This window comes from Emys orbicularis, chromosome 3 (genome assembly GCF_028017835.1).
Source record: "Emys orbicularis isolate rEmyOrb1 chromosome 3, rEmyOrb1.hap1, whole genome shotgun sequence".
NCBI classification, from domain to species: Eukaryota; Metazoa; Chordata; order Testudines; family Emydidae; genus Emys; species Emys orbicularis.
This window is the reverse complement of record NC_088685.1, coordinates 72,147,526-72,171,756: the sequence shown is the minus strand read 5'-3', so window position 1 is coordinate 72,171,756 and position 24,231 is coordinate 72,147,526. Positions and strand designations below refer to the sequence as shown.

At 38.7% G+C, this 24,231-nt stretch overlaps 1 protein-coding gene across 1 annotated transcript in view; it reads left to right on the top strand.

Annotated features, from left to right (window-relative positions):
• Nucleotides 1-24,231, top strand: part of MDN1 (midasin AAA ATPase 1) — a 172,173-nt gene that overhangs the window by 145,527 nt on the left and 2,415 nt on the right. The window contains exons 79-101 of the mRNA XM_065400340.1: nucleotides 2,203-2,688; nucleotides 3,459-3,688; nucleotides 4,600-4,746; nucleotides 4,942-5,114; nucleotides 5,808-5,969; nucleotides 6,476-6,613; nucleotides 7,154-7,295; nucleotides 8,124-8,299; nucleotides 9,432-9,575; nucleotides 10,914-11,049; nucleotides 11,716-12,029; nucleotides 12,360-12,521; nucleotides 13,065-13,166; nucleotides 13,333-13,534; nucleotides 14,464-14,640; nucleotides 15,331-15,491; nucleotides 17,053-17,142; nucleotides 18,914-19,029; nucleotides 19,725-19,899; nucleotides 21,278-21,351; nucleotides 21,463-21,577; nucleotides 22,797-22,860; nucleotides 24,063-24,205. Coding sequence (XP_065256412.1) covers nucleotides 2,203-2,688; nucleotides 3,459-3,688; nucleotides 4,600-4,746; nucleotides 4,942-5,114; nucleotides 5,808-5,969; nucleotides 6,476-6,613; nucleotides 7,154-7,295; nucleotides 8,124-8,299; nucleotides 9,432-9,575; nucleotides 10,914-11,049; nucleotides 11,716-12,029; nucleotides 12,360-12,521; nucleotides 13,065-13,166; nucleotides 13,333-13,534; nucleotides 14,464-14,640; nucleotides 15,331-15,491; nucleotides 17,053-17,142; nucleotides 18,914-19,029; nucleotides 19,725-19,899; nucleotides 21,278-21,351; nucleotides 21,463-21,577; nucleotides 22,797-22,860; nucleotides 24,063-24,205 — 3,829 coding nt within the window. The remainder of the gene's footprint in view (nucleotides 1-2,202; nucleotides 2,689-3,458; nucleotides 3,689-4,599; nucleotides 4,747-4,941; nucleotides 5,115-5,807; nucleotides 5,970-6,475; nucleotides 6,614-7,153; nucleotides 7,296-8,123; nucleotides 8,300-9,431; nucleotides 9,576-10,913; nucleotides 11,050-11,715; nucleotides 12,030-12,359; nucleotides 12,522-13,064; nucleotides 13,167-13,332; nucleotides 13,535-14,463; nucleotides 14,641-15,330; nucleotides 15,492-17,052; nucleotides 17,143-18,913; nucleotides 19,030-19,724; nucleotides 19,900-21,277; nucleotides 21,352-21,462; nucleotides 21,578-22,796; nucleotides 22,861-24,062; nucleotides 24,206-24,231) is intronic.

Here is a 24,231-nt window from a genome sequence, read left to right as displayed (position 1 = left end):
AAGGTAATATAAGGATGTGCGCCGCCAGTAGAAACAAAAAAAACCTAGATATAATATATATTTTTTAAAAGTTACCAATAGGGATAATTGCTCCAGCCAGGACAGGTTAGGCATTTTAGACCTCACTACTCAAAGAATTTAAATTTAAGTGTAAGTGAGAAATAAAAATTATCGAATGCATGGACCGGTCAAAAAACTAAACAGACTTTGAAAGAATAAAATTACAGAGAATATATGTGCATTGCAGGAAGTACTCCTTCTCATAACACATGAACTAGGGGCCACCAAATGAAATTAATAGGCAGCAGGTTTAAAACAAACAAAAGGAAGTATTTTTTCACACAATGCACAGTCAACCTGTGGAACTCCTTGCCAGAGGATGTTGTGAAGGCCAATACTACAACAGGATTCAAAAAAGAACTAGATAAATTCATAGAGGGTAGGTCCATCAATGGCTATTAGCCAGGATGGGCGGGGATGGTATCCCTACCCTGTGTTTGCCAGAAGCTGGGAATGAGCGACAGGGGATGATTACCTCTTCTGTTCATTCCCCCTGGGGCACCTGGCATTGGCCACTGTCAGAAGACAGGATACTGGGGTAGATGGACCTTTGGTCTGACCCAGTATGGCCTTCTTATGAAGTACCAAGAAGTAACAACAATAATAATACAAGTATGTGTTGGGAGGTGAGTGTGAAAGTGTGTGTGTGTGTGTGCGTGCGCGCTGGTTGTTGGGGAAGTTTCTGAGAGATGCCGTGTGCTGTCTCTTTAAGGCACTCACTGAAAGCTCTCCTGCTCTGTTCTGAGCCCTGTCTCCCCTCCCCCACTCTGCGGAGATGGGGGAGAGGGAGAGACAGAATGTCTGTGGGGGTGAGTGTGACAGAGACAGAGATTGTGTGAGCTGGCTGCTGGAGAAGCCTCAGAGCATGTCTATACTTACCAGTAGATTGGCACTGCTGCAATCAATGCACCGAGTGTTGATTTACCAGGTCTGGTGAAGACACGCTAGATCAATCGGAGAGCACTCTAGGGGAATTCTGCAGCACTGGGCATGCATAGAGTTTTTTTTCCCCCACAGAAAATACATTCTGCCCCAGAAGTGCTGTGCAGCTGGCTGTTCTGGGGCAACAGCGGCCTCTGGTGGGCAAAAGGTGGAACTGCAGTACTTCTTGGGCAGAATGCTTTTTAGGGGGGGGGGGCGGGGAGTGGAATTATGTGGGACAGATGAATTCTGTGCATCCGCAGATGTGCAGAATTCCCCCAGGAGTAACACATGACTCTAAGTGAAAATACGGAAACCTCAGCAGAGTATAAAAGAAAAATCTTGTATAATTGGATATTTAATTTGTAGGGGTTTGCAGCGCTTGGGCTGAAAAAAATGATCACCAGTGCACAATAAATACTTGACTTTAGGCATTTTATTCCACTCTGTCACTTCTGGATGATTTACTAATATCCCTGCCAATCCACTGTCTTGCTCATGCACCCACAAATTCTTTCTGTAACACTATAGGACTGTCTATGATGTTGAGTTAGGGACTGTTCTCTTAAGTTTTTGTATGACTCCTGATCTGAATTAGAGCCTTTTGGTGCTACTGCAATGTAAATATTTTATTGATATTTTTCTGTACTTCACATAATTCCTTGCAATAGTCTGATTGTATAAAGTATGCAGAGATATTTAGCTGCATTGCTGTCACTTGAAATTTATGGCAGGTTCATGTGATCATTTTTCATGAGCTCTCTACCATACAGCATTTGGAAAATGCTGGCTTGGTAAGATTTATCCACTTTAAATAGTGGAAGAAAGTGAAGAATAATTGAATGTAGGCCAGGGAGCTTGTTAATCTTAATTGTTTTTAATAAACCTGGAGTATTTTGATGGGGAGGATCTCAAGAAACTCATGTACAAAATGGGGGGGGGGGGGGGAAATCATTAAACAAAGCTTCATTTTCTAGCTTTCAAGAGATTATTGCAAATCAATCAGAAAATATATTGAAATAATTAAAAATATCCTAAATGTCCTTAAATAAAAGTTATTTGTATCTGGATGGGAAAAGTGATGATATTATAACAATATTTTACATACTTCTGATTTCTATAGTGTCTTATTTCTAAGATTCTACTTTAAGGAAATGTGATTCCATATTTGAATACAAACAGTCTTTTTAACCTTTCTTCTTGTATGACTCTTCTAAACAGGAATCTCTTGAGTTGTGTACAGGAGATTGATTCAAGGATGAATGTTACTAGAGAATATAATGTAGCCTTTCCTCCTCAAGATAGTATTCAGCAGTGGACTGAGAGACTGCAACATCTTGCCATGCAATGTTTGATGGTCATTGAGCAGCTATCTTGGTTTGTACAGTGCTGCCCAAGAGAACAGTCGTTAATCTGTAGTCATGATGTAAGGACAGATATGAAAACAAACATTCCCCAGTGTAAAGGAACTGAACAGACTCTGGAAGATGCCCAGATGGGAATACCTGATCTAATCCAATCAGAGCTAAAATACCTATCTCCAGTGGCTGCAGAACAACTGCCCTCCGGATGCAGGATGCGAAAACAGGATCAGCTGTGGCAGCAGTTGTCTGCAAGAGTGACTGAGATGCTCGCGGAGATTAAAGCCGTGAAAGCAGATATAGACAGCATAAGACGACAGTCTTGTGAGACCTTATTTTATTCTTGGTGAGTTGTGTACATGCATAGAATTGAAACACTTTCTGTGCATTTGGAAATTCATAAGATTTAAACAATATACCCAGGAAGTAAATTAAAAAGCTTGCCAATATTGCTGCGTTTTGAAATATTTTTTTAAGAATCTGAAAGGTATACTTTTTTCCTGCTTACTTTTAACCTTAGAAATATTTGGGATGTCAAATCCGGCCTTTCCTGATTTTGTTGGAGTACTTGTTGGTAATCTCAGATAGAAATTGGGGTGTCCCACATCCTTAAGTGAAAGAGGCAGGCTTATTGAATCTTTAACAAAGATTTCTTCTCCTGCTAAATGTTTCTCTGTTGTTTGAGTTAAATAGTTATTAACAAAAATAAACAAATTATTTTAAATAATCCAACAAAAATTCCTTGCCCTCTGTTGCTCAGCGTTTGTCTCTGGTCTCCAGTGATATCATCCCACTGGTTCATCTGTTGTTCCCAAAGTTCCAATTTAGACAAGGCATGAATTTCTAATGTAAAAATACAAGTAGAAATTTTTTTTTAGTTAAAAAAAAAAAAAAAACACCCCAAACCACCATCACCACCACCTCAAGCTTTTTTTATACATCACAAAGAAGCAAAGCAGTACTTACTCCATCTGTCCTTTTCAGGACAGCAATATTATACTTCGTATGGGTGGCATCAGTGCTTGTTTCCATGACTTAATCTCCATTTTAAAGAGTAAAGGCATAATTTTAAATGTATGTTTCTTTCAGTATTATGCCATTTCTTTCTTCTTATAGGAAAGATTTTGAAGTTTGCAGTTCAGGGCTGAGCTGTTTGTTGAAAATCTCAACTCAGTTGCAGAGCATAGAGTCCTTATATATTCTTCAAGGGATGGAAGGTAGGAAGTCCACGAAGCAGATGGCATTAATCAAGAGCCTAGAATACATCCAAGCGGAAGTTAATAAAACTGTCGCAGACTTCACTACCTGGAAAACCCAGCTTCTCAGTTTGACGTCAGACTGTGATGGTAAGGACTGCTCCTCTAAGTCTTGAAATTTAAGCGAGAATTCAGGACATCTGAGTTGAAATGTGCCTAGGGCACACTAAAACTAGTTTGGTCTAGTCTGAACTTTTTGCCCATTGCAAAGTCATCACACAACTTGTGTAGTCTATAGTGTCTGCTTAATTTTGTAGCTGTAGGATTAAGATTAAGGATTAAGAAAAATACTTTGGGAGGGATATATGAGGAAACTTGCATAGTGCCAGTCTGCACTATGCGCACCATAATTCCGTAAGTGCAAATATTCACCCGCACAGTGTGGGAGAAAATTAACGCACTATTTTGTTGGCTGTTGTCTTCCATGAGCTTGCTTTGAGCAAGTATTTTTTAAGCCAAAGAATTGTCAATGTATTGTGTGATCTTTCAGAGTATCTCTTTTAATGATGGGCAAACCTCCCACATTTCATTTTGGCTAACCCCTGAAAAGTTTGAATGCTTTGCTAAGAATTTTGACGTTCCCTGTTACACAATCTCCCACTACCTTTTTAGAGATCTCTCTGGTTGGTCCAGATGCACCAGTCCTTTTAAACCTCCCATGCTTTTGGACTCTACCAGTCAATGTTCATTGGACACCGAAGTCTTAACCCAGATGCTGGGGCTGGAACCGCTGGACCACTGCAGGGATGATTAAATGCCTCCTTGCCCAAACATTTAAGTCTGAGAGCTCTGCTTCTCTTTGTTTAATGAAGCTTTCAGCACATCCCTAATAACATCTGTTGTCTATCCCTGGAAAAGTGTAACTCTCCAAATTTAAATAGGTGCCAGTCAATGTATCATGTAGAGCAATGTGTGCTGTATATGAGAAAAATATGACGACTAATAATGCATTTAAATTTAATGGATTCCCATGTTAAGTTGGCAATTTTATCTTTCAAAAGGGAACCAAGAATCAGATGATGGGTTTGTGGAACATTTCTCGGTGCAAGTAGAAATTGCCATCCATGTTGTCCTGTATGCCATCCAGTGTTTAACGGAGAGAAAACAGGAAGAAGGAAAGGAGGAAGAAAAATGCTCAGAGGAAGATGGTAAGTCTGTGAGTGTAAGTTATGCACACCTAGATTACCCCTGTATTTAAGTAGCCTCTGTTACTGAAAGTCACAGATTTCATGTTAATTGAAACTACCTATGAAACTTGATAAGGATAGGAATTGGTGGATTTCTTACTTTGAGAGTCTAGAGACTGTTTTTGGTAACTTTGTGTTTCTGTATTTCTGTCAAAGAGGAGGAGGCCTCAGCTGACAGACTCAAGTCGGGGCTTTTAAGTAAGCTCTTGGATGAAGACCTCTATGCTGATGTGAGTTCTCTGCATGTGCAGAAAATAATTTCTGCCATTTCAGAACTCCTGGAAAGACTGAAATCTTATGGAGAGGATTGCACAGCAGACAAACGCAAGGTAAATTCATTCTTCCCTTTCTCTTTGTATTGTGGTCCCAAAGGGAGGAAGATTTGAACATGGGTTCATAAATATTCACTGTCTCTGCCTCGCCACCTACCCCATCTGCATTTATCCTCAGAATTGAAAAATGTGTGAAAACAGGGCAGATCAAAGTGCACTGCAGAACTTCCATTGCACGGTAGTAGGGTCCACATGGGCAGTTAATGCCTAGCAGACTAATGCAAGTTAGATTTACATCCCAGCTTGCCACCGAATAACTGTTCTTATAGACAAGCCTCTGCTTTTTATAGGGAAAGATAGGTTTAGCTTTTGTGAAATGCGAAAGATAGAAAAATCACTAGAAACTGAAGGAATTTAAGTAAAATATCTCCACTGGCTGTGTATCTGAAAAAAAAAATACACGTATTTTTCTAGGCTTAAAATCGAGTTCTTTAATACAAAATAAGTCACTTCATGCCACACAATTATTTCTTGAGAATAGATAGTTACAATACATTTTTAGGGTGGAGAGTTTCTAAAAGGCACGTGTTAAACTAAACTAGATTTATGGTGCAGACACATTAGTTAGTCAAGGCAGAACATGATTTAAGGATTGATGTTTTCAGTATTGTTACCCTGTCTGAGGACTCATTTTAATGTAGATGGAGTTATATGACTGGAAGCTCTTTTTCCCTTGTCTTTAATTTGCAGTTCTTCAATCAATCCTGCTACTTACTTGTGCGCCTAATGCCCATGCTTTCCAAGTATTCAGATCTTATCTTGTTCTATCTCATTGTTTCCTTGGCATCTCACAGAAGTACTGGGAAATTGCTTTCTGTTCTAACCAGTATATTTACAGAGCTCACCCAAAAGGTAAGAACCTTTAGAGAAATTATTAGATTGATATTAATTGTACATAATGTAGACAAAAGTCTACAATGGCTTAAATGTAAATATACACATTGTGTAAGTACAGTTTGAATTTACTTACATATTTCTAAAATTTGCTTTCTCCGTTGATTTTCAAGAGATTTCAGAGATTTTCTGGTTCATTTCTTGGTTGCATGTAGCAGCAGCATGGTAGAGTTACAGTGTGCAGGCTGGGATGCAAACAAAAAATGTGAGACTGCTTAGAGATTTTGAGTCTTTTTTAAGCTTTTCATTGCTAATGAAACAATTGATTTCTACTCAGGTTTATTCAAATTAGCACAAATCTATATTTCTAGGAAGAAATACTGTAGGAGTAGGGCCAATATAAGGAAATGGGTCTCAAAGTATAACACTTCTTGTTCTTGTTGTTTAAAATACTCACTTATACTGTCTTTACTGTCAGTACTAATTTTTGACTCTTTATCAGTAAATATGTTTCCCTTTTGTAGGGATTTTGTCTGCCAAAAGAATTAATGGAGGATGCAGCAGGAGAGGGAGCAACAGAGTTCCATGATTACGAGGGAGGTGGTATTGGAGATGGGGAAGGCAAGAAGGATGTGAGTGACAAAATAGAAAACGAAGACCAGGTATGTGTGTGTGGTTTGGTTCAAGGATAACTAGAAATGAATCGCTGGTCAGTTATTTGAAATCAAGATTTATTTTGAAGATTAGCATAAGCTGCAGCAAACCAAATTTGTAGTATACCCAAACTTTGGTTACTGTGAGTGGAATTTGTTGTAAATTTGGACTTTCAGAGTAAATTGCTTTTTCCTTCTAAATTCCACCAGGGTAAGATTCAATGTTTAAGCAGCAGTCTTGGCTCCTGTAAATTGCTGAACACTGCAAAATAGTTTCTGTTCAAGTTCTTTTTGGGGCCATTTTTACCAATAAAAAGGACGGTAGAAAGTAGAAATGTTCAGACCTTCAATCCTGAAAAATAAAACACACAGATTGTGTTTAGATGAAAGAAACAAATGGAGATGTTACTGACTGCTTTACTGTCCAACTAAGAAGTTAGGTTTATATCAAGGTAAAAATAGTTACAATGAGTTAGTTATCAAGGTAATGTTAAACCAAGCATTAATCTTGAAAACAAACCCGTTGTAACTGTTGATTTAATAATCCAGGTGGAAGACACTTATCAAAAAGGTCAAGAAAAGGAGAAAGAGGATCCAGACTCCAAACCAGACATTGAAGGAGAGGACAATGCGATTGAAATGTCAGAGGACTTTGAAGGGAAAATGCATGATGGGGAACAAGACAAGAAAGGTTTGTTTCTTTCATTAAGGCAATCTGGTAAGATTTCACTCTTGTAGTTTCTAGAAATGTAATTGACTAGTTCAGTAACAGTTCCTACTTTCACATAGCAAAGCATATAGACACTCTTAAACGAACTCTAAGAATAGAATAGAAAAAGTCAAGTATAAATAGCAACAAGTCAGAGTTACAAAACACAAACCACAGCCAACTTCACAATCCTCAACTGTAACAGATGCATGGAACTGGAACAAATGAATTGGCTGTCCTTCCTATTGTTAAATGACCTATCACAGTGCTACAGATGGGTTAATGACTTCAGATGTCTTTCAAAGTAATGAGTGTTTCAGTAACTGCCAATATTCAGCAAAGCTATAATACATTTGTACAAAAGAAATAGGCTGTTATTGACTTTTGAATATCACTTAGGAAAATAGAGCTAACTTTTTAGGGGGGAAATTTTGATTTTACAATGCTTTATAATACATAACAAATTTCACTTAGCTAAAAATCCTGCAGCAAAACACAAATGCTTGCTGTGCAGCAGCATATTGTAATAGAACTTGTACAGGATAGACTTGGCAAAATTATTTCTTGCCTTAATACATCGTGTCTACATAGAATCACCAGTTGCTTCTAAACAGGCTTCATGTTTGAATTGCCAGAGGCTATCTTTTAGTGCTTTTCAGAGTAAAGTTACATTTTGGAAAAGTCCATAGTCAATGCATTTTCTCATCAGTGTACTTTAAATAATATATATATATATATATATATATATATATAGCACTTGACAGAATCAGTGTTATAACATATTCCATTGAGTTGTGGTTTTGTACACAGAAGACAGTGAGAAATCAGATGAAGATGAAGAGCTGGATAAACAGATGGGAAATCTTGGTGATGCTGAAGCTGATAAACTGGATGAGAGGCTCTGGGGTGATGACGACGACGATGATGAAGAGGACAATGACAATGATGACAGTAAAACAGAAGAATCTGGACCAGGAATGGATGAGGTAAAAAAACAAAGGGAGATCAAAAGAAATAAAAAATAGTACAACGTTATTACCATGTGTACAACAGTTTACTCCTGGGTGAATTCTGCTCCACTTTGCATGTGCAGAATTCATGTCCCCCGCAGAAAAATGACTTTCTGACAGGGATGCAAAGGGAAGCCACAAGAGCAGTCATGTGACCCTCCCCAGCAGTATGTTTTGGGTGCCCACGATAGTCGGCAGAGGGGTAGATCACTGTGGGGCAGAGGGCGGGACTGGGGAAGACCCAGCTGGTGGCTTCTGCCCTGTGCTGGGCTCAGCTCCTAGTCCTGGCTGGGCTGGGGAGGATGGGACTTCCTCTTCCCCTGTACGGCATCCAGGGCCGGTCAGACCCACCCCCAGATTTCTCCACAGGCTGCAGGAAGCTCTGCAAACTCCCAATGATCTCCTACCTCTGTGCAGCCAGTGGCCTGTGCTCCCCATGCCATGCTGGAGCCTCCACATTTATTTGACAAATAAAATTTGCAGAATTTTAAAATATTGTGCACAGAATTTTGAATTTTTTGGTGCAGAATGCCCTCAGGCATAACAACCTCACTAACTCAGTGTGACCTAGAGTATGCGATCTGACATAAAGGGGGAGAGTAGTTAAATTCTCCCTTCAAATGATGGGTGTGTAAAATGGAAGCAGTAAGTGTTTGGCTCTTGTCCCTAATTCAGCAAACCCAGATTTCTCCCTATTCTTCAGAGTTGATCTTCAAGAGTTTGGACTTTCTTGACCAGCCTTAGGAAAGCAGGTGATGCTCATAGTTATAGCATGATATGGTGAGTTTCAAACTCACAATGCAATCACATGCCCAACTGAATTAAATCAACCTGAACCAAATGTGTCCCATGTGAACCTTTTGCCTAGCCCCGATGTAAGGTTGTCCATGCTTGCTGAGTATGGGCAAGTCAGTCATGACTGTAGTAATTGCACATTAATTGAAGAAGGTAACCACTTATGTAGTAGCCTCTGGCCTCAGAAGGGGGCAATTTGAATATATCCTAAATGTGTTTGGTTTGTTTCCTGTTGGATTTGCGGCCCTGTAATTACACAGACTTCTTAGCATTTTGCATAATCACTTTCTGGATTTTTTTTGTCCATACTCAGGGTGATTCCGAGCTTGTTGCAAAAGATGACAACTTGGATGCAGGCAATAAAAATGATAAAAAGAAGCCATCTAAGGATGAAGAAAAAGAGGAGCAAGCAGAGGATGGTGAAAACAAAGAGAAAATTCACGAACAAATAGATGAGGTAAAAAGATTTTAAAACAGAACTAAGAATACTGCACTTTAAAGGGTTTTCAGAAGCCTGTAATGTTGTACTAGTTGTGCTAAGGGCTGTAATGGCATATTACTGGTTGATTAAAAAATATATATATATATTTTAAATAAATTAAAAATGTCTAGCCTAGTTTAAAAAAAAATCAAGATTGTTACAAGCCATTTATTATTTACATGGGAATACTGACCTGCTGTTAAAACACTTCTAGTCCATTATGTATTGCTGAGAACTTGAAGTGTTTTTATCTAGTAACTGAAGAACCTTGCCAAAAACTATACTATGTCTTAGTGATAAAAATAACATTCAGTATACTATATATATTCTATTGCTCCAAAAGTCAGAGATTCCCTGCTTTTGTTTTTCTTAAAAATACTAATTGATGGTCAACACAATCACTACTTTGCAATGAAGTTTTGATGATCCGCAGAGTGCCTCTTCATTCTGTGCTATTCAGAAGTTTTGCTCTCACAATTCAGTGATATTTATTCAAACTGCTGCTTATTTTGTCCTTGGAGATTCTGCACAGGAGCCAAAGTGCATTTGCCATAAGGTTTTAAAAATAAAGAATTAAGTACACATACTTAGTTTCATCCTAAACTGTGTAGTCTTTAGTTTTCATGACTTTCTATGTCTGTAAATTGTTACGCCTCAAAAACCCATCTATGCCAGCCCAAACAATGGATATGCATCCTAGTGATGTGAAATAGAGCTGGCTGGCTTATCCTGCTCTAAGACTTTGAACAATAAAAATTATATTCTAAACACAGCAGCATGATGTTTTGATTGGCACAGCAGAGCTTAAAGAAAAAGCCAGAGTAGTGAGTAAGAAATACTTTTCTTTAGCATCCTCTCTGCTATTCAGGCAGCTCTAGAACAGACGTCAGGGTGCATACTTTAGAAAAGATGTAGCAGGCAGCACCTGTTAATTGAGGATGGCAGCTATACAGCCTGAGCCACTGAGTCTTTGAAAAGGTATGAAAGGCTTCCCGGGGGGCAGCTTTATACAGTTCTTGAGGAGAAGCATCACCTTATTCAACACAAAAGGTAAAGATGACTGCTGGAATTAATCTTGATAGAGAGCAAGGTGTCTTCACCAAAAAGAATATGCTGCTTTAAAGCAATTTCAAACTGTTCAGGCTGGCCTAGGGACTTGGAGAAACTAATTAGTAGAAATTACTATTCACCATATTTGAATGCAAAATTTAATGTGCCATATATGTATCTCCATTTCCCAGAGAAATTGCTTCTTAACCCTTTTCTCCTTCCCCTCTACTTTACAATATGTTGCTTTCTTCTCCTGCTTTATAGCGTGAATATGATGAGAATGAGGTGGATCCCTATCATGGTAAGCAAGAGAAGCAGCCTGAAGCTGAAGCTTTGGACCTTCCTGATGACCTGAACTTAGAGAATGAAGAGAGGAGCGATGAGGACAAGGAAGGAGAAGGTACCAACTAAGAAATTGTCTCTACAACTACCCAATAGAGAACTATTTGAGAACCTCAAATAGTGAGGAGCTTGAGGGAAGAGTCAGATAAGATCCCTTGTAAGAAAATCTGCTGCACAACAACTCAAATGTACCATTAAGACCAGAAAATAAAAATTGCTAGTTTTACATTCTGGTTAGTTCACAGTATGTTTTGGCGTCAGGAATTGGACAGTAGGGCTGGATGAGAGTCTATTCATTGCAATCACCTGTATGGAATACATTTTCTCTCATAATTCAAGTGTTTCATCTAACTTATTCCAGGAGTTCATCTAGTAGTGATGATTCAACAGCCTCTTTAGGCAGACTGTTTTATTGCCCAGTTGCTGCATTCTCTGTACTTTCTATAGTACCTCCAAGTATCTGCACTTAATAAAGTCTACTTAAAGCTGAGAAAATTTAGATCAGGACTAGTTAATAGGAATAGACCCTGATGGGCCCTTACATACATACCTGTTGTATTTCTTAGAGAGGAGGCAAATGGTTGAGATATCGTAGATTCTGCACACAAGGGAGTGCTGTATTTTTTTTCCTGTTATGATTTTGAAGCACTAAGCTTTTTTTCTTCCAGTTAGGCTTTCTCTGTTTGCTGAAAGTTTTATATCACTTCCTTATCCTTTAATTCAGAGGAAGAAAATCCTTTTGAGATAGAAGAGAAGCCAATGGATTTAGATGAGACTGAAAATGGGGAAGATAAGGATGGAGAAGATACTCAAGATACAGGCAGAGATCCAGAGCCAGCTGAAGGAGGCACCTCTGAAGATAAAGCAGAGGGTGAAGGTGAAGTGGGGGAGGAAGATGATGACCAAGAAGAAGGAAATACAGAAAACTCTGAGGAAAATGAAGAGGAGGAAACACAACCACTGACAGAAGATAAAGAATCTGCTGAAGAGGAGAGAGAGAAAGGGATTCCAGCTGCTGACCAAGGCTTTCAACCTCAGGTTAAAAAAACATGTTTTTACTTTATATGGATAATCAGGGTTTCTTTTAATAAAATTTAGCAGAGGAATTTACCTTTATTTGAAGAATAACAACTTTGACTTCTCCATTAAGAGGCTTGTGATTCCCCCCTCCTCCCCCCCCCCCCCCCCCCCCCCCATGGCAGTAGTGGCAGAAATACCTGAACAAAATTCCAGTGATATTGTGGGAGAAATACTGATTCCCCACTGAGATAAAATAGACACTGCTTATTTCTAAATTAGCTTATGTCACAACGATGACCATGCCCCTACATTTCTAGAGTGCTAGATCTGTATTTCATATTACTTCAGGAAGAAGAGGATGAAGATACTCTGGAGAAGGATGAGAAGTTACCTGAATCTGTAGAACGAATGGAACATGAAGCTCACGGGCAAACAGGAGAAGAAAATCTGCAGAGTGACAGTGCTGTTGAGCTGGCTGGAGCAGCTTCAGAGAAGGACCAGGCTAAAGAGGTGAAATAAATGGAAATATCTTAAATGGGAATCTAACTTCAAATTTGTCTGTGTGCTTCTTTTTGTATGTCTAGAACAGAGCAAATACTCTTTAAAGGGTTATCTGAATGTGGAAAGTGCTTGTGTATATCCTAAGTTTAAATACAGTTAGAGACAAATTACAAGCAAGAAACAATATTAGGTCTCTCAAATTTGAGTCTGAGTTTATCTATATGAATTTTTCTGCAGTTTCTTCAGATAACTCCCAGGCAGTCAGAGGTGTTTGTTTATGCTAATTCTTCAGCCATGGAATTGTGTATTATCTGCACACTACAAAAATAGGATATACGCGCAAGCTCTTACTTTTATTCTCCAGAACTCAGTTCAGCTCAGCCATAGCTCAGTTGTGTCAGATGAAAAGCTATCTCTATAGTCCCATTTAGTTTCTAAAATTTTTGTAAGTAAGTGCTAAAGCATTTATGCCTAGTCTTGCGACGACGGTTTTCTTACAAGCCAGCAGAACAGCAGGTGAATATTTTTTCCTCTTGGCCTTTTGTCTTTTAGGAACATGGGAGTGGAGCTGCAGATGCAAATCAAACTGAAGGCCATGAATCCAACTTAATGGCACGATTGGCTTCTCAGAAACAAAGCAGAAAAAATACACAGGTTGCTTTTTCTTTTTCTTGTAAATTATAGTAGTAAACATTATTTTCTAACATGCAATACCAAATAGCCTAGACTAAATTACTGGTTGTTTACTCTGGTTCATAATCTTTTGGTCAGATTCCAACTTCCTTATCAGAAATGCCTGGTGTTTATTTGCCATTTTCAGAGTTTTAAGAGGAAACCTGGTCAGGCTGACAATGAGCGCTCAATGGGGGATCACAGTGAACATATCCACAAGCGACTGAGAACCATAGAATCCAGCAGTGAAGCCAAACAGAATACAACTCAGCCTGAACAAAATGTGGAAGAAGCTGATGCATTTGAACACATTAAACAAGGCACTGAATCCTACGATGCACAAATTTATGGTATGATGGTGTTTACAAGGCTTCAGAGATTAACTTCAAATGTAAACAATGAATATTGCAGAATTGAGGTCAAGGTTCCTATTATCTGAAGTGTTTCTTACTAATTACACCATTTTGGCTCAGTGTATAGGAACAAAATAGTTTAAAGATTTTTAGCAAACTTTTGTTTTTAATAAATTTCTTGGGTTTTTTTAATTTTTCAGATTTTTAAGTAATTGCTTTTTGCTCCTCTTTCATAATAAAATCACTGTTTCATTGGTACTGGTAAAGTTGGACACAATAGATAAAGCTTAAAGTTTTCAGAGGTGCCTAAATTCCATTTTCAAAAGTGACTTAGGTACTTAGGACCCCTAACTGCCATTGATTTTGAGTGAAACTAAATGCCAGTCACTTTTTAAAAATGGGACTATGGCACCTACATAAGTTTGAAACTTTAAAAAACTTTACCTTAAATCTCACTTTGTTTGCCTTGCAGTCTTAATTGTTCACACACATCTGTGAAATATTCAGGTTTACCCAGCACATTTTTTGTGTTTACTCCATATGAAATAAGTTGCTGGCTTTTTTAATGCATTGGGGTATTTTTTTATTTTTTGTTTTTTTGCGGGGGGAGAGGATGGGGGGTTTGAAAAAGCAATAACTTTAAAATCATTATCAATTTAAGAAGATTAACACCATTAGTTCCCTAGCATAGCACAGCTCACATTGTGCAATGATTGAGACAATAGCTCAGACTGATTTTTCCACCCATTCAACGGCTTCACAGATTTAAGTTTTACTTACGTGAAACCTTGAGAGAAAACAAAATAGAGGCTTCAGGTATCTGAAATATGATTTGTTTTTCTGTTAGAGTGCTGATATGGAAGAACCTCAGAAAGCAAAGTTGTTGTTGTTTTTCCTTTAATGTTTGTCCTGTTCCCTTTGTACAGATGTAGCTAGCAAAGAGCAGCAGAAACCTACTATGCCTCTTGGTGAAGAGAAGGAAGAGGTGGTTTCTGAAGATGCAGCCATGGAGACAGAAATGCAGAACAATGAAGATCTCAATGCTGTAGACACAGAGGAGCTGAAGCCAGAATTAAAGAAGTCTAGTGCCACTAAAACCCTTGGTAAACTCTTCTTAAATAGCCCTCTCACTTCCCTTAAAGAAGTTCTATATAGATATTTCTGAAATGCCTGCTTTTAATGGGCTTTTCTGAAGCTGCGTCTGTAGTCCAAGTCAGCAACCAGCATTAACTATTAAATTGGTTGAGTGGCAGAGTACCTTGCTACTCCCTTTCAAGACAATGGTCTCCTTAATCTTTTTTCACTTCCATAAAGAAGGCAAATGGTTTCCATTCAGGTGGGCAGACTGTCAATTCTTTTCATTCTTAACTGGCTTATAGATGCATTCCAATCTGAGAGACAGGAGCACACAAGTGCATGCAAGAAAACCCAATTTTAACAAGACAAAAGAGGTTTGAGGGGTGGGCTGAGTGGTCTCCTCAGGCGCAGCGGCATAAAAGTGCCAAGTGGAGAAGAAAGTGGTCGATGGGCTGAGTGGGAATGGAATAACGAGAAGTGCACTGTCTCAAAGGAAAAGGGAAGAAGGACAATAGAACTGAGCTGCTGCTCAGCTGGCAGGAAGATGGGCCTGACTGTTGTCAGCCATAACTGCCCAAAACAGGAAAAGCTCCAAAGCACATTATAGACTTGAGAATTCTCTGCCCAGTGGGAGCCAAGATATAGTAGCCATAATTTAAGAACCTGTATATTTTAGTGGACACGATGTTTAGTAACTATGCACTATGTAACTACAGGGTCTGATGAAGCGGAGTTGGAAATCCAGGCTTTCAACTCTGAGGAGGTCAAAGACGCTACAGCAGACAAACCACCAAAGGTGCCAGAGGAGGAACCAAAAAGAAACCAAGACTCTACTATACATACGGCCCATCAATTTTTGATGAACACCACGGTCCTGGTACTGTACCAAAAGCATCCCACTGCTGTTTTACATAAGGATATGAAATAGTGAGAAAGAGAGAGAAGCTATCTAATGTATCTTACAGCGAGAAGTGTTCATTTAGAATGTAAACTCTTATTTCCCCCACTACTTGGTTACATTTGGGGTGTTCCCCAGTGGTTAAACACCCATGCAGAGGAGGAAAGGTGGGCAGGAGTGTGTGGCCTGCACTGATGGGTTGTGGGACCTGTGCATCAGTGGTGCTGGAATAGCCTTAGTGGCAGGGAAGATTTCAGGGAGAATTGTGGTATAGGCTGTGGTCATGCAGTTTATAATTAGCAATTCTCGTATAGACATGTGCTATGTGGAGGGCCAGTTTATGAAGGAGGAACCGTTTCAGTGTGATTGCCGAAACCCTTTCATCTTCATTTGTTGTCTTACTATATCACAATTTCAGTTATTTTGGGGCTAGAGAGGAGTGTATTTTGAAGTTCCTGTACATATTGGTAGTGTCAAATGACCTGCCAGTAAGAATGAAACAACGTTTTGAGAAGTGCTACTGACTGCAAAGATGCCATCATATTGTGGTCAGAATAGTCTAGCTCTTTCATGTACAGGTGAAACAAGAGGAAACATACAGGTAGATCAAGTGATTAAAATAGACTAAAACAGGATGGGGAGCTCTTGTTGCACCAGATGAGGAAGGGAAGCATCACTTACCTAAGCCATGGGGAAAAGGGTTGAGGTCTCCCTTTGCTTTTAGCAAGGGAGAGGGAGCTGGGTCTTATACATACACACTCCCATTCCCCCCCTACAATTAACTTGCAGTAGATTACAAGAGAGATTTACAGTTCCTTGTGGGATCAGAAATTATCAGCACTTTTCTGATTCTCCAGTGATGTGCTGAATATTTTGTTTAAAACAAAACTCAATAAAGAAAAATATTTTTTAAACTTTCGAATATGCAGGTTTTAGAGATTATTTTAATTCCAACTATATAGCCCATATACTGTAGTCCTATTAAGTTACTCTCTAAGGTTAGATGTCTGAGGTCCTGTTACTATCAGTGATGACTGAAGAAATATAATTTAAGTTGTTATTTTAACAAAAAGCGTGCATAAGCTATCAAACAGTGATATATTAGCCTGATAGGTGAGTTGCCATATTCGGTTAATACATTAAATAGAAAAAATTCTTTGAGTCTACCACTAGCTGCTGAGTGAACTTTTTCTTTGGGAAATTTAAATAAATTGAAATAGACTGATTTTCATAATGACAGTAAAAAGAAAAATCAACAGTTTGACACAAGGCAACTTAAATCGATCATCTTGAAATTCAGTACTTCTAATACATATTCAAAATACATGTAACAACCAAAATTATGTTGTCTGTACAGAAGAACAAGAAAAGATAATAGCAATTATGGAAATTTAAAATGAAAGCTGCTAAACTTGGTTTTCTAGGTATCTTAGCCATTATTATAACCCTCTCTGGCTCTTACTAATTTTTTTATGATGCTGTAAGGATTGGAGGTTACTGATATGTGGACTAACTCCGTTTCTCATAAATGTACCTTTAGCACATAATTAAAGATCCCGAAGAGTTGAGACAGGAACTGGAAAAGCAACTGGAAGCTTGGCAAACTCAGCAATCTGGAAACCCAGATGAGGTTAGTGATCTTACCCTGCCATAGGAATCCTTAATGTGCGTTCTGTCATATTGTAACCCTATTGAAGTCATGGATGAAGACTTACAGTCCAGAATCTAATTTTCAGACAAAGCAATTTGAATCTCCCTCTGTCTTGTGGTGTTTAGCTTGTCCTTTAAACTTCTTAACACAAACCTTACAGCTGGGCAATGATTCAAATCATGTTTCCAAAGCATTATCTGCAGTTTAGAGAAAGCTGCTTTGAACTTACTCTGGTAATGACCTCTAAAACTCATAGTGAGAAACTTTTCTCTCATACCTGTCAAGTCCTTACACATTGAGTAGGTGACACCTGCAATTTACCAGGGTTACACACCACTTTACCTATACCAGTCTATAGATATTACTGCTGGAAGCTGCCTCCTTCATCTGCAGTGTTACAATGTCTGTTTTTAGGTTGTCTGTGCCAGAACTTCTTCAACTTGGCTGCGATTACCGCAGCTATAAACTAAATTGTATTGAAAATTACTCTTGATTAAAATTGTCGTTATGGCGACTCCTCTTAATGGCAGTCACCCTGCTAAAAAGTGATGTCATTTTTAACACCCAGTCTCAGAGACCATGGGCCAGCAGCCATCTTGTTGTGGTTCTAGTTTAACTGTCAAAACATTACTGTTTATAGAGTGGCAATTGCAGTGGAAATGTTAAAACCATTTGGTGTAGGCTTGGAGGCAAGAATGGCCATTGGGCATTAGAATACTGTGACATTTAAAAGGAGGTTTTTAAAATCTAATGCTAATAAAGTCTTCTCTTTACAGCTGAGTTGACTAAAATAAGAGGTATCTGTGCACCATTTTCTGCTGTCTTGTGATGTAAGGACCCTGTCCAGCAAAGGAAACTGCACAGGCAGATTCTCATGCCTAGGCAGATCCAGTTGCAGGAGAGGTAGACAAATCTCTTCCTTACTAATCAAAGAGAAGCTAGTATTCTAGCCCTTAGACATTTTTCCATACACATTACAAGTTTAGTAAGAAAGGAGAAGACACTCTTCTGTTTATTAAGATTGTAAAAACTGCTCTTGAAAACAATGTATTTTGCAAATTCATAGTGAGAGATTCGATACTGCTTGGTTCTCTAGCTCAAACCAGTTCAGAATAACATGTTTCAGTAACACTTTCCTTGGTATGGTAGGAGTCATCGGAAAAAATAAATACATCTACTGCCTCTTTCTAGATAGCAATAAGGCCTGATGGTATGGGCCTTTTTCCAGGAGATCTATTTAAAATTTCTTTTCCTTCTTTCAGGTCAGTAGCAAGTCAGCTGCATGGAAAAGCCACTTAGCTCCATTCCATATAAATTCTGTCTTTATGGAGAGTAATATATTGGTTATTTATCCACCCAACAGTACTTCTCATTACCTCTGCCAAGGACTTTTCCAACTCCCAGATAGACTCCTCCAGTAGTGCCAGTATACTACACAGCACCAGTTATAGCTCCAATAATAGTATTAGCTGCTCAGCCTACTGCATTGATTTGATTATTTTTTTTAGCCTTTAAAATTTCAGCTACACAGAAGTACACTGTTCTGCCTTTAGAAGGCTTTCTCTTGAACATTCCACTGGAGCCCAGAAATGAGTCCTTCGTCAAGCATTTCCCACTAACTTCACTGGAAGACTTACTTTGTCCTATTAATGTTGTCCTCAGATTTGTGCTCTCTCCTTCCAGCTTTTCACAGCTTTTCATTTGTCCATAATGAATGTAGTGAGTTTTGTCTCGTCTGGTACTGTTACAGGAAAAGATGGCAGCTGAGATGTGGCAGAGGTATTTAGCACTGACCGCTCCTCTTTCACAACAGCTTTGTGAGCAGCTACGACTCATACTTGAACCCACTCAGGCAGCCAAGTTGAAGTAAGTCTTTTCTCTGTAAGGCTTCTAGCCTCTTAACCTCTCACTTTGTGGGCCAGGCATCTTTACAGCCACAGCTTGTTGCGTTTGGGCCTCAGCAGTATCCTGTAATATTTGTAGTAACTGTTTCCCATATGCATGCACATTCATTTTATTTTTTAATTAGAACTCTTAGGTGATCTGATGACTTGCAAATGTGATGTGGTAGTGAAGGATTATAAGACTTCACTATCTTGTATCTGTAGTTTTTTTGGTGGGTTGTTTTTTTGGGGGGTGGGGGTTGGTTTTTTTTTATACAATGCTCAAACTGATTTCAATGGAAGCTCTAGCGAGTCAAAATGATGTTAGAAGTCAAAATCTTCTCCGCATTGTTCACGTTTTAGCTCCAAGTGATTCTGAACAAGATTTAAGTCAAATAATTTTTTACCAAAATTTTCAATACTGAGTACCAAAAGTCAGGCTCCCAATTCCATATTTAGGCATCTACATTAAAAATCTGTTTTCAAAAGAGCATCCAACTCCCTGAAAATCAGGGAGCTGAAAATCAGACCAATTTGTAGGACATAAGAGCCTAATTTTAGACATCCAGTTCTGAAAATCTCGGCCTGTGTTGCTGTGCATAATTACCAAATTGTATAAACTATTATCAATAAAATGACTCTCCCCACTAATATTTTTGTTGGCTTCTTAACTATCAGAGGCGATTACAGAACAGGAAAAAGACTGAATATGCGCAAAGTGATTCCATATATCGCCAGTCAGTTCCGAAAGGATAAGATCTGGTTGCGAAGAACCAAGCCCAGCAAACGTCAGTACCAGATTTGCTTGGCCATTGATGATTCGTCTAGTATGATAGACAACCACTCCAAACAGGTAAGGCAAATAAAACCTTGGAAGGAACCTATTCCACAGAGTAATGATGAAGCAGTACAGTAGACAAGGTCTTTTTTATAATTATATATCAGAAGAGGAGCTGATTTAGATCAAGAATTGTACTGCATGGAAGGTGCTGTTATTGAATAGACAGGGATTGGTGACTCTGATAGAGGATTGAATTTACAGGAGAGTCCACTATTAATTTAATATGTCACACGTAAAATATGAAGATAGTTTAAGCAGTTTCTAATCCTTAGTCAAACTCTACTATTAAAATATTTTGAATTGCAGTATAGAATGCATATTTTGTGCTTCACTGGTAAATTAGTGACATATTTATATATGTATAAAGTAGAGAATTTGTATTGAGTAAAAATGTGTACTCCCCTCAGTCTGATTATTGCAACATTTTAATTTCTATTCATCAGCCTAAACTGTTAGTGTGTAACATCCAATTTCAAGATTTCAGCTGACTGCAAATAGCACCAACATAATCTTTCTGTAATTCATGAATATCTCAAAATCAGATTTTTTCGAATTTTTTGCTTGTGATATCACTAGGTTTGTATTTGATATACACACACAAACAATTATATAAGGAAACAAATACTTAATGGGCAGTATTTAAATTTGATTTTACTGGATTATGAAAATGAACTTTGATATGCTTTTAATTCAGCACCAAAAGATTAAAAGAACTGGCAACACTTCACCACAAAATGTGGTGTACTTCATCCAGTGTACTAAATGCCCCAATAACAGCTATGTAAGTGAAACCAGACAATCACTACCCTCGCAAATGAACTCATACATAAAACGATAAATGACAAAACCACCATATCACCAGTGGGCGAACACTTTTCACAAAGCGATCACTCTATATCTGACCTATCAGTCCTCAACCTCAAAGGGAAACTGCACAACACTTTCAAAAGATGAGCCTGGGATCTTAAATTCATAACTTTGGTAGACACTAAAAATTATGGTCTTAATAAAAACACTGGATTTATGGCTTATTTCAGCAATCTGTAACCCACTAACCCTCCTTTTTGTCCTATGACTACAGGGATGTTAACTGGCCACTTCATCTCAAATGGTCCCTTAAAATATTTGCCAACTGCCTATGCTAAACTATCTGTTCTACCTTGTATTTAGCTGTAACACTGAGTACCTTTCCCAGCCCTGTGGAAGAGCTCTGTGTAGCTCCCTAGCTTGAATCTCTCACCAACAGAAGTTGGTCCAATAAAAGATATGACCTTACCAATCTTATATCTCTCCTCTCTTACATCCTGGGACTGACACGGCTACAAAAACCCTGCATACAGCAATACTTTTGAACATGTTGCTTCATCTTGATTAACTTCATTTTTCCTAGCTTGCATATGAATCCCTGGCAGTGATTGGAAATGCATTGACTCTTCTAGAAGTGGGGCAGATTGCTGTATGTAGGTGAGAATATTTTAAGCATGGATTTATTTTAAGATTTTTAGAGCAAATTAGCAATATAGAATTCTTATTAAACATATTTTTAAAACACACACATATGAAACTTTTTTTCAGCTTTGGCGAGACAGTTCAACTTCTGCACCCATTCCATGAACCATTCAGTGACCAGTCAGGAACACGGATATTACGCCTCTGCAAATTTCAACAAAAGAAAACTAAGATAGCTCAGGTATGCAAAAGTACCTCTTGGACTGCAGGGTTACAGAATTTTTGTTCCAGACAAGACATTAACTGTATCATGGCATTAGGCACTGTTTGTGTTTACATAAAAACAAAATACACCTCTACCCCGATATAACGCGACCCGATATAACACGAATTCGGATATAACGCGGTAAAGCAGTGCTCAGGAGGGGGCTGCGCACTCCGGCGGATCAAAGCAAGTTCAATATAACGTGGTTTTTGGCTCCCGAGGACAGCGTTATATCGGGGTAGAGGTGTACATGAATGCCAATTCATGAATGGCATGGCTGTTCCACTATACAACAATTTAACCTTCAGTAGATAAGAGATAGGAGAGCTTAGCATCTTGTTGCAATAGTTAATACTCAGCAGTGTCGCTTTCGTTTGTGCTCTTCTCCCCTGATAGTCCCCCAGCTCAGACTGTATTGTAAACTGCATTTTTGCTACAGATGCTAATCCTACATTTGGATTTACTAGCATAACTTCTGCACTAATGCAGAATCCCATTTAAGAGCATGGGGGAAGAGTCCTATTTAAGTCCAGCAGGAATTTATTTTAGTGGATCCCAATTAAGGCTAAGATTTTGTCATAGGTATTTTTAGTAGAAGTCACAGACAGGATGTGGCAATAAACAATAAATCACAGAAGCCCGAGTGGGCTGGAGCCGGAGCACCACCACCCGGGGCTGACAGCTGGAGTTCTGCCGCTCAGGCTGAAATTGTGGCGGTCATGTGAAATCACAGAATCCATGACCTCTCTGACCAACTCATAGCCTTAATCCCAATGCTGTATTAAGGCCAGAGGGAAGAAGAGAACTCCAGACGTGATTACTGGTATATTTTAATTGACCAAGCACCGGGACTTACTCTGCAGAGAATCAGTTTACCAAAATCATTCATTTGCTTTTGGCTGGTTCTTGAAAAAAATCTTGTTGTGGTACCTTTTGGACCTTGCCTGAGTTTTCTCCTTGGTTGGACTGTCTTTCAGTTCTGGCATCCCTAATATGCCCTTACTGCCATCAAGAACAGTAGCCATTGATATGCACCCAGACAGCTCTAGCGATCTTCCACATTCAGTAGCGATTTGTATGAAATGTGGAAAAGTCTGATGAACTCTCTTAACCTGTTCATTTGTTTTAAAAATCTTTCCAGCATTAATGCATCTGCTTATAATTAGCTTGCTGTTCTCTTGTTTCTTCTCTGCAGTTTCTAGAATCATCAGCAAATATGTTTGCTGCAGCACAGCAATTGTCTCAAAATATCAATCCAGGTAAGCACTTTTTAAATGCTAATTATGCTTGTTACCATGGGAATATAGCTCACTAAGGTCTTAATGCAATATCTTTCCTATGCTGTCATAGAGAAAAACTGTAAAGACTTGCAGCATTGAGATGGCACTTGCATTCAAGACCATGGTGCTGAAAAGTTCAAATGGAATGTTTGGTTAAGAGGCTTTCGGCACTTCCATTTTTAAAAGCTGAAACTTTGCATAGCGTGTGCAGGACTAAGTAGCAAATTAAGCAAAACAAAGAAGATCCATTTGATAATCTTTCAAATAAAGCAAAAAAAAGATGTGTTCGAGACCATTTTTGTGCTTCATTATCTCAACAAATATTTTAATAGACATTCTGTATAGACTTTTTGGGTATTTAGCCAAAAAAAAAAAAGCAACTAAGTTGTGTTTAGAAGCAGTTTATTGCACTCAAGTTGTAACATATTTTATACAAACACACTGATTTAGGGGCCTGACTCACCTCCCTTTGAAATCATTGACCTTCAGAAAGGCTCCCATTGATTTCAGTGGAAGTTGGATAAACCCCTTAGCAGATATGTGCTGTAGTCAAGTCTGCAGAGCTGGTACCTAATCTTTGAATTTCTTGTGCACCCAAAATTCCTGTCTAACTGACGAGTGTGGTGAGCAAGGAATGCAAAACCAGACCTTTATTCACTAGTTTAGTTTTCCTGCCTGTTATCATTGCTTATGGCGGTAATGGCCATTTAAAAATTGTCTAAGGCTATGTCTATACTACAGACCTTACAGTGGCACAGCTGTACCCCTGCAGCTGCACCGCTGTGAGGTCTCCTATGTAGCCACTCTAGGCTGGTGGGAGAGCGTTTCCTGCCGACATAGCGCTGTCCACACCGACACTTTTGTCGATGAAACTTACGTCGGTCAGGGCGGTATTTTTTTCACACCCCGACTGACAAAAGTGCTAGTGTAGGCAAAGCCTAACTCATGTCTCCAGGAGAGAAATTCTCTTTCCTGATCTGTTTGAGGTTGTAATTTAATTTTTAAAAGTCAGAGAATAATAATTGACCACAACTTTGTTTTCTTATGGAGGTTATTAGGGTTTTCCATTGTGCATACAACAAAAATAAATTGTGATAAAATGCAATGTTTTTGTTTTCAATTTAAATGAGTTAGAAGTTCTTATTTATTGGAACTGAAAATATTATTTTCCCTGTGCTTAGAAACTGCTCAGCTGCTCTTGATAGTATCTGATGGACGAGGCCTTTTCCTAGAAGGCAAGGAACGAGTCACAGCAGCAGTTCAGGCTGCTCAAAATGCCAATATCTTTGTCATTTTTGTCGTATTAGACAATCCTAATTCCCGGGTGAGTGAGTGAATAATAAAACAGCA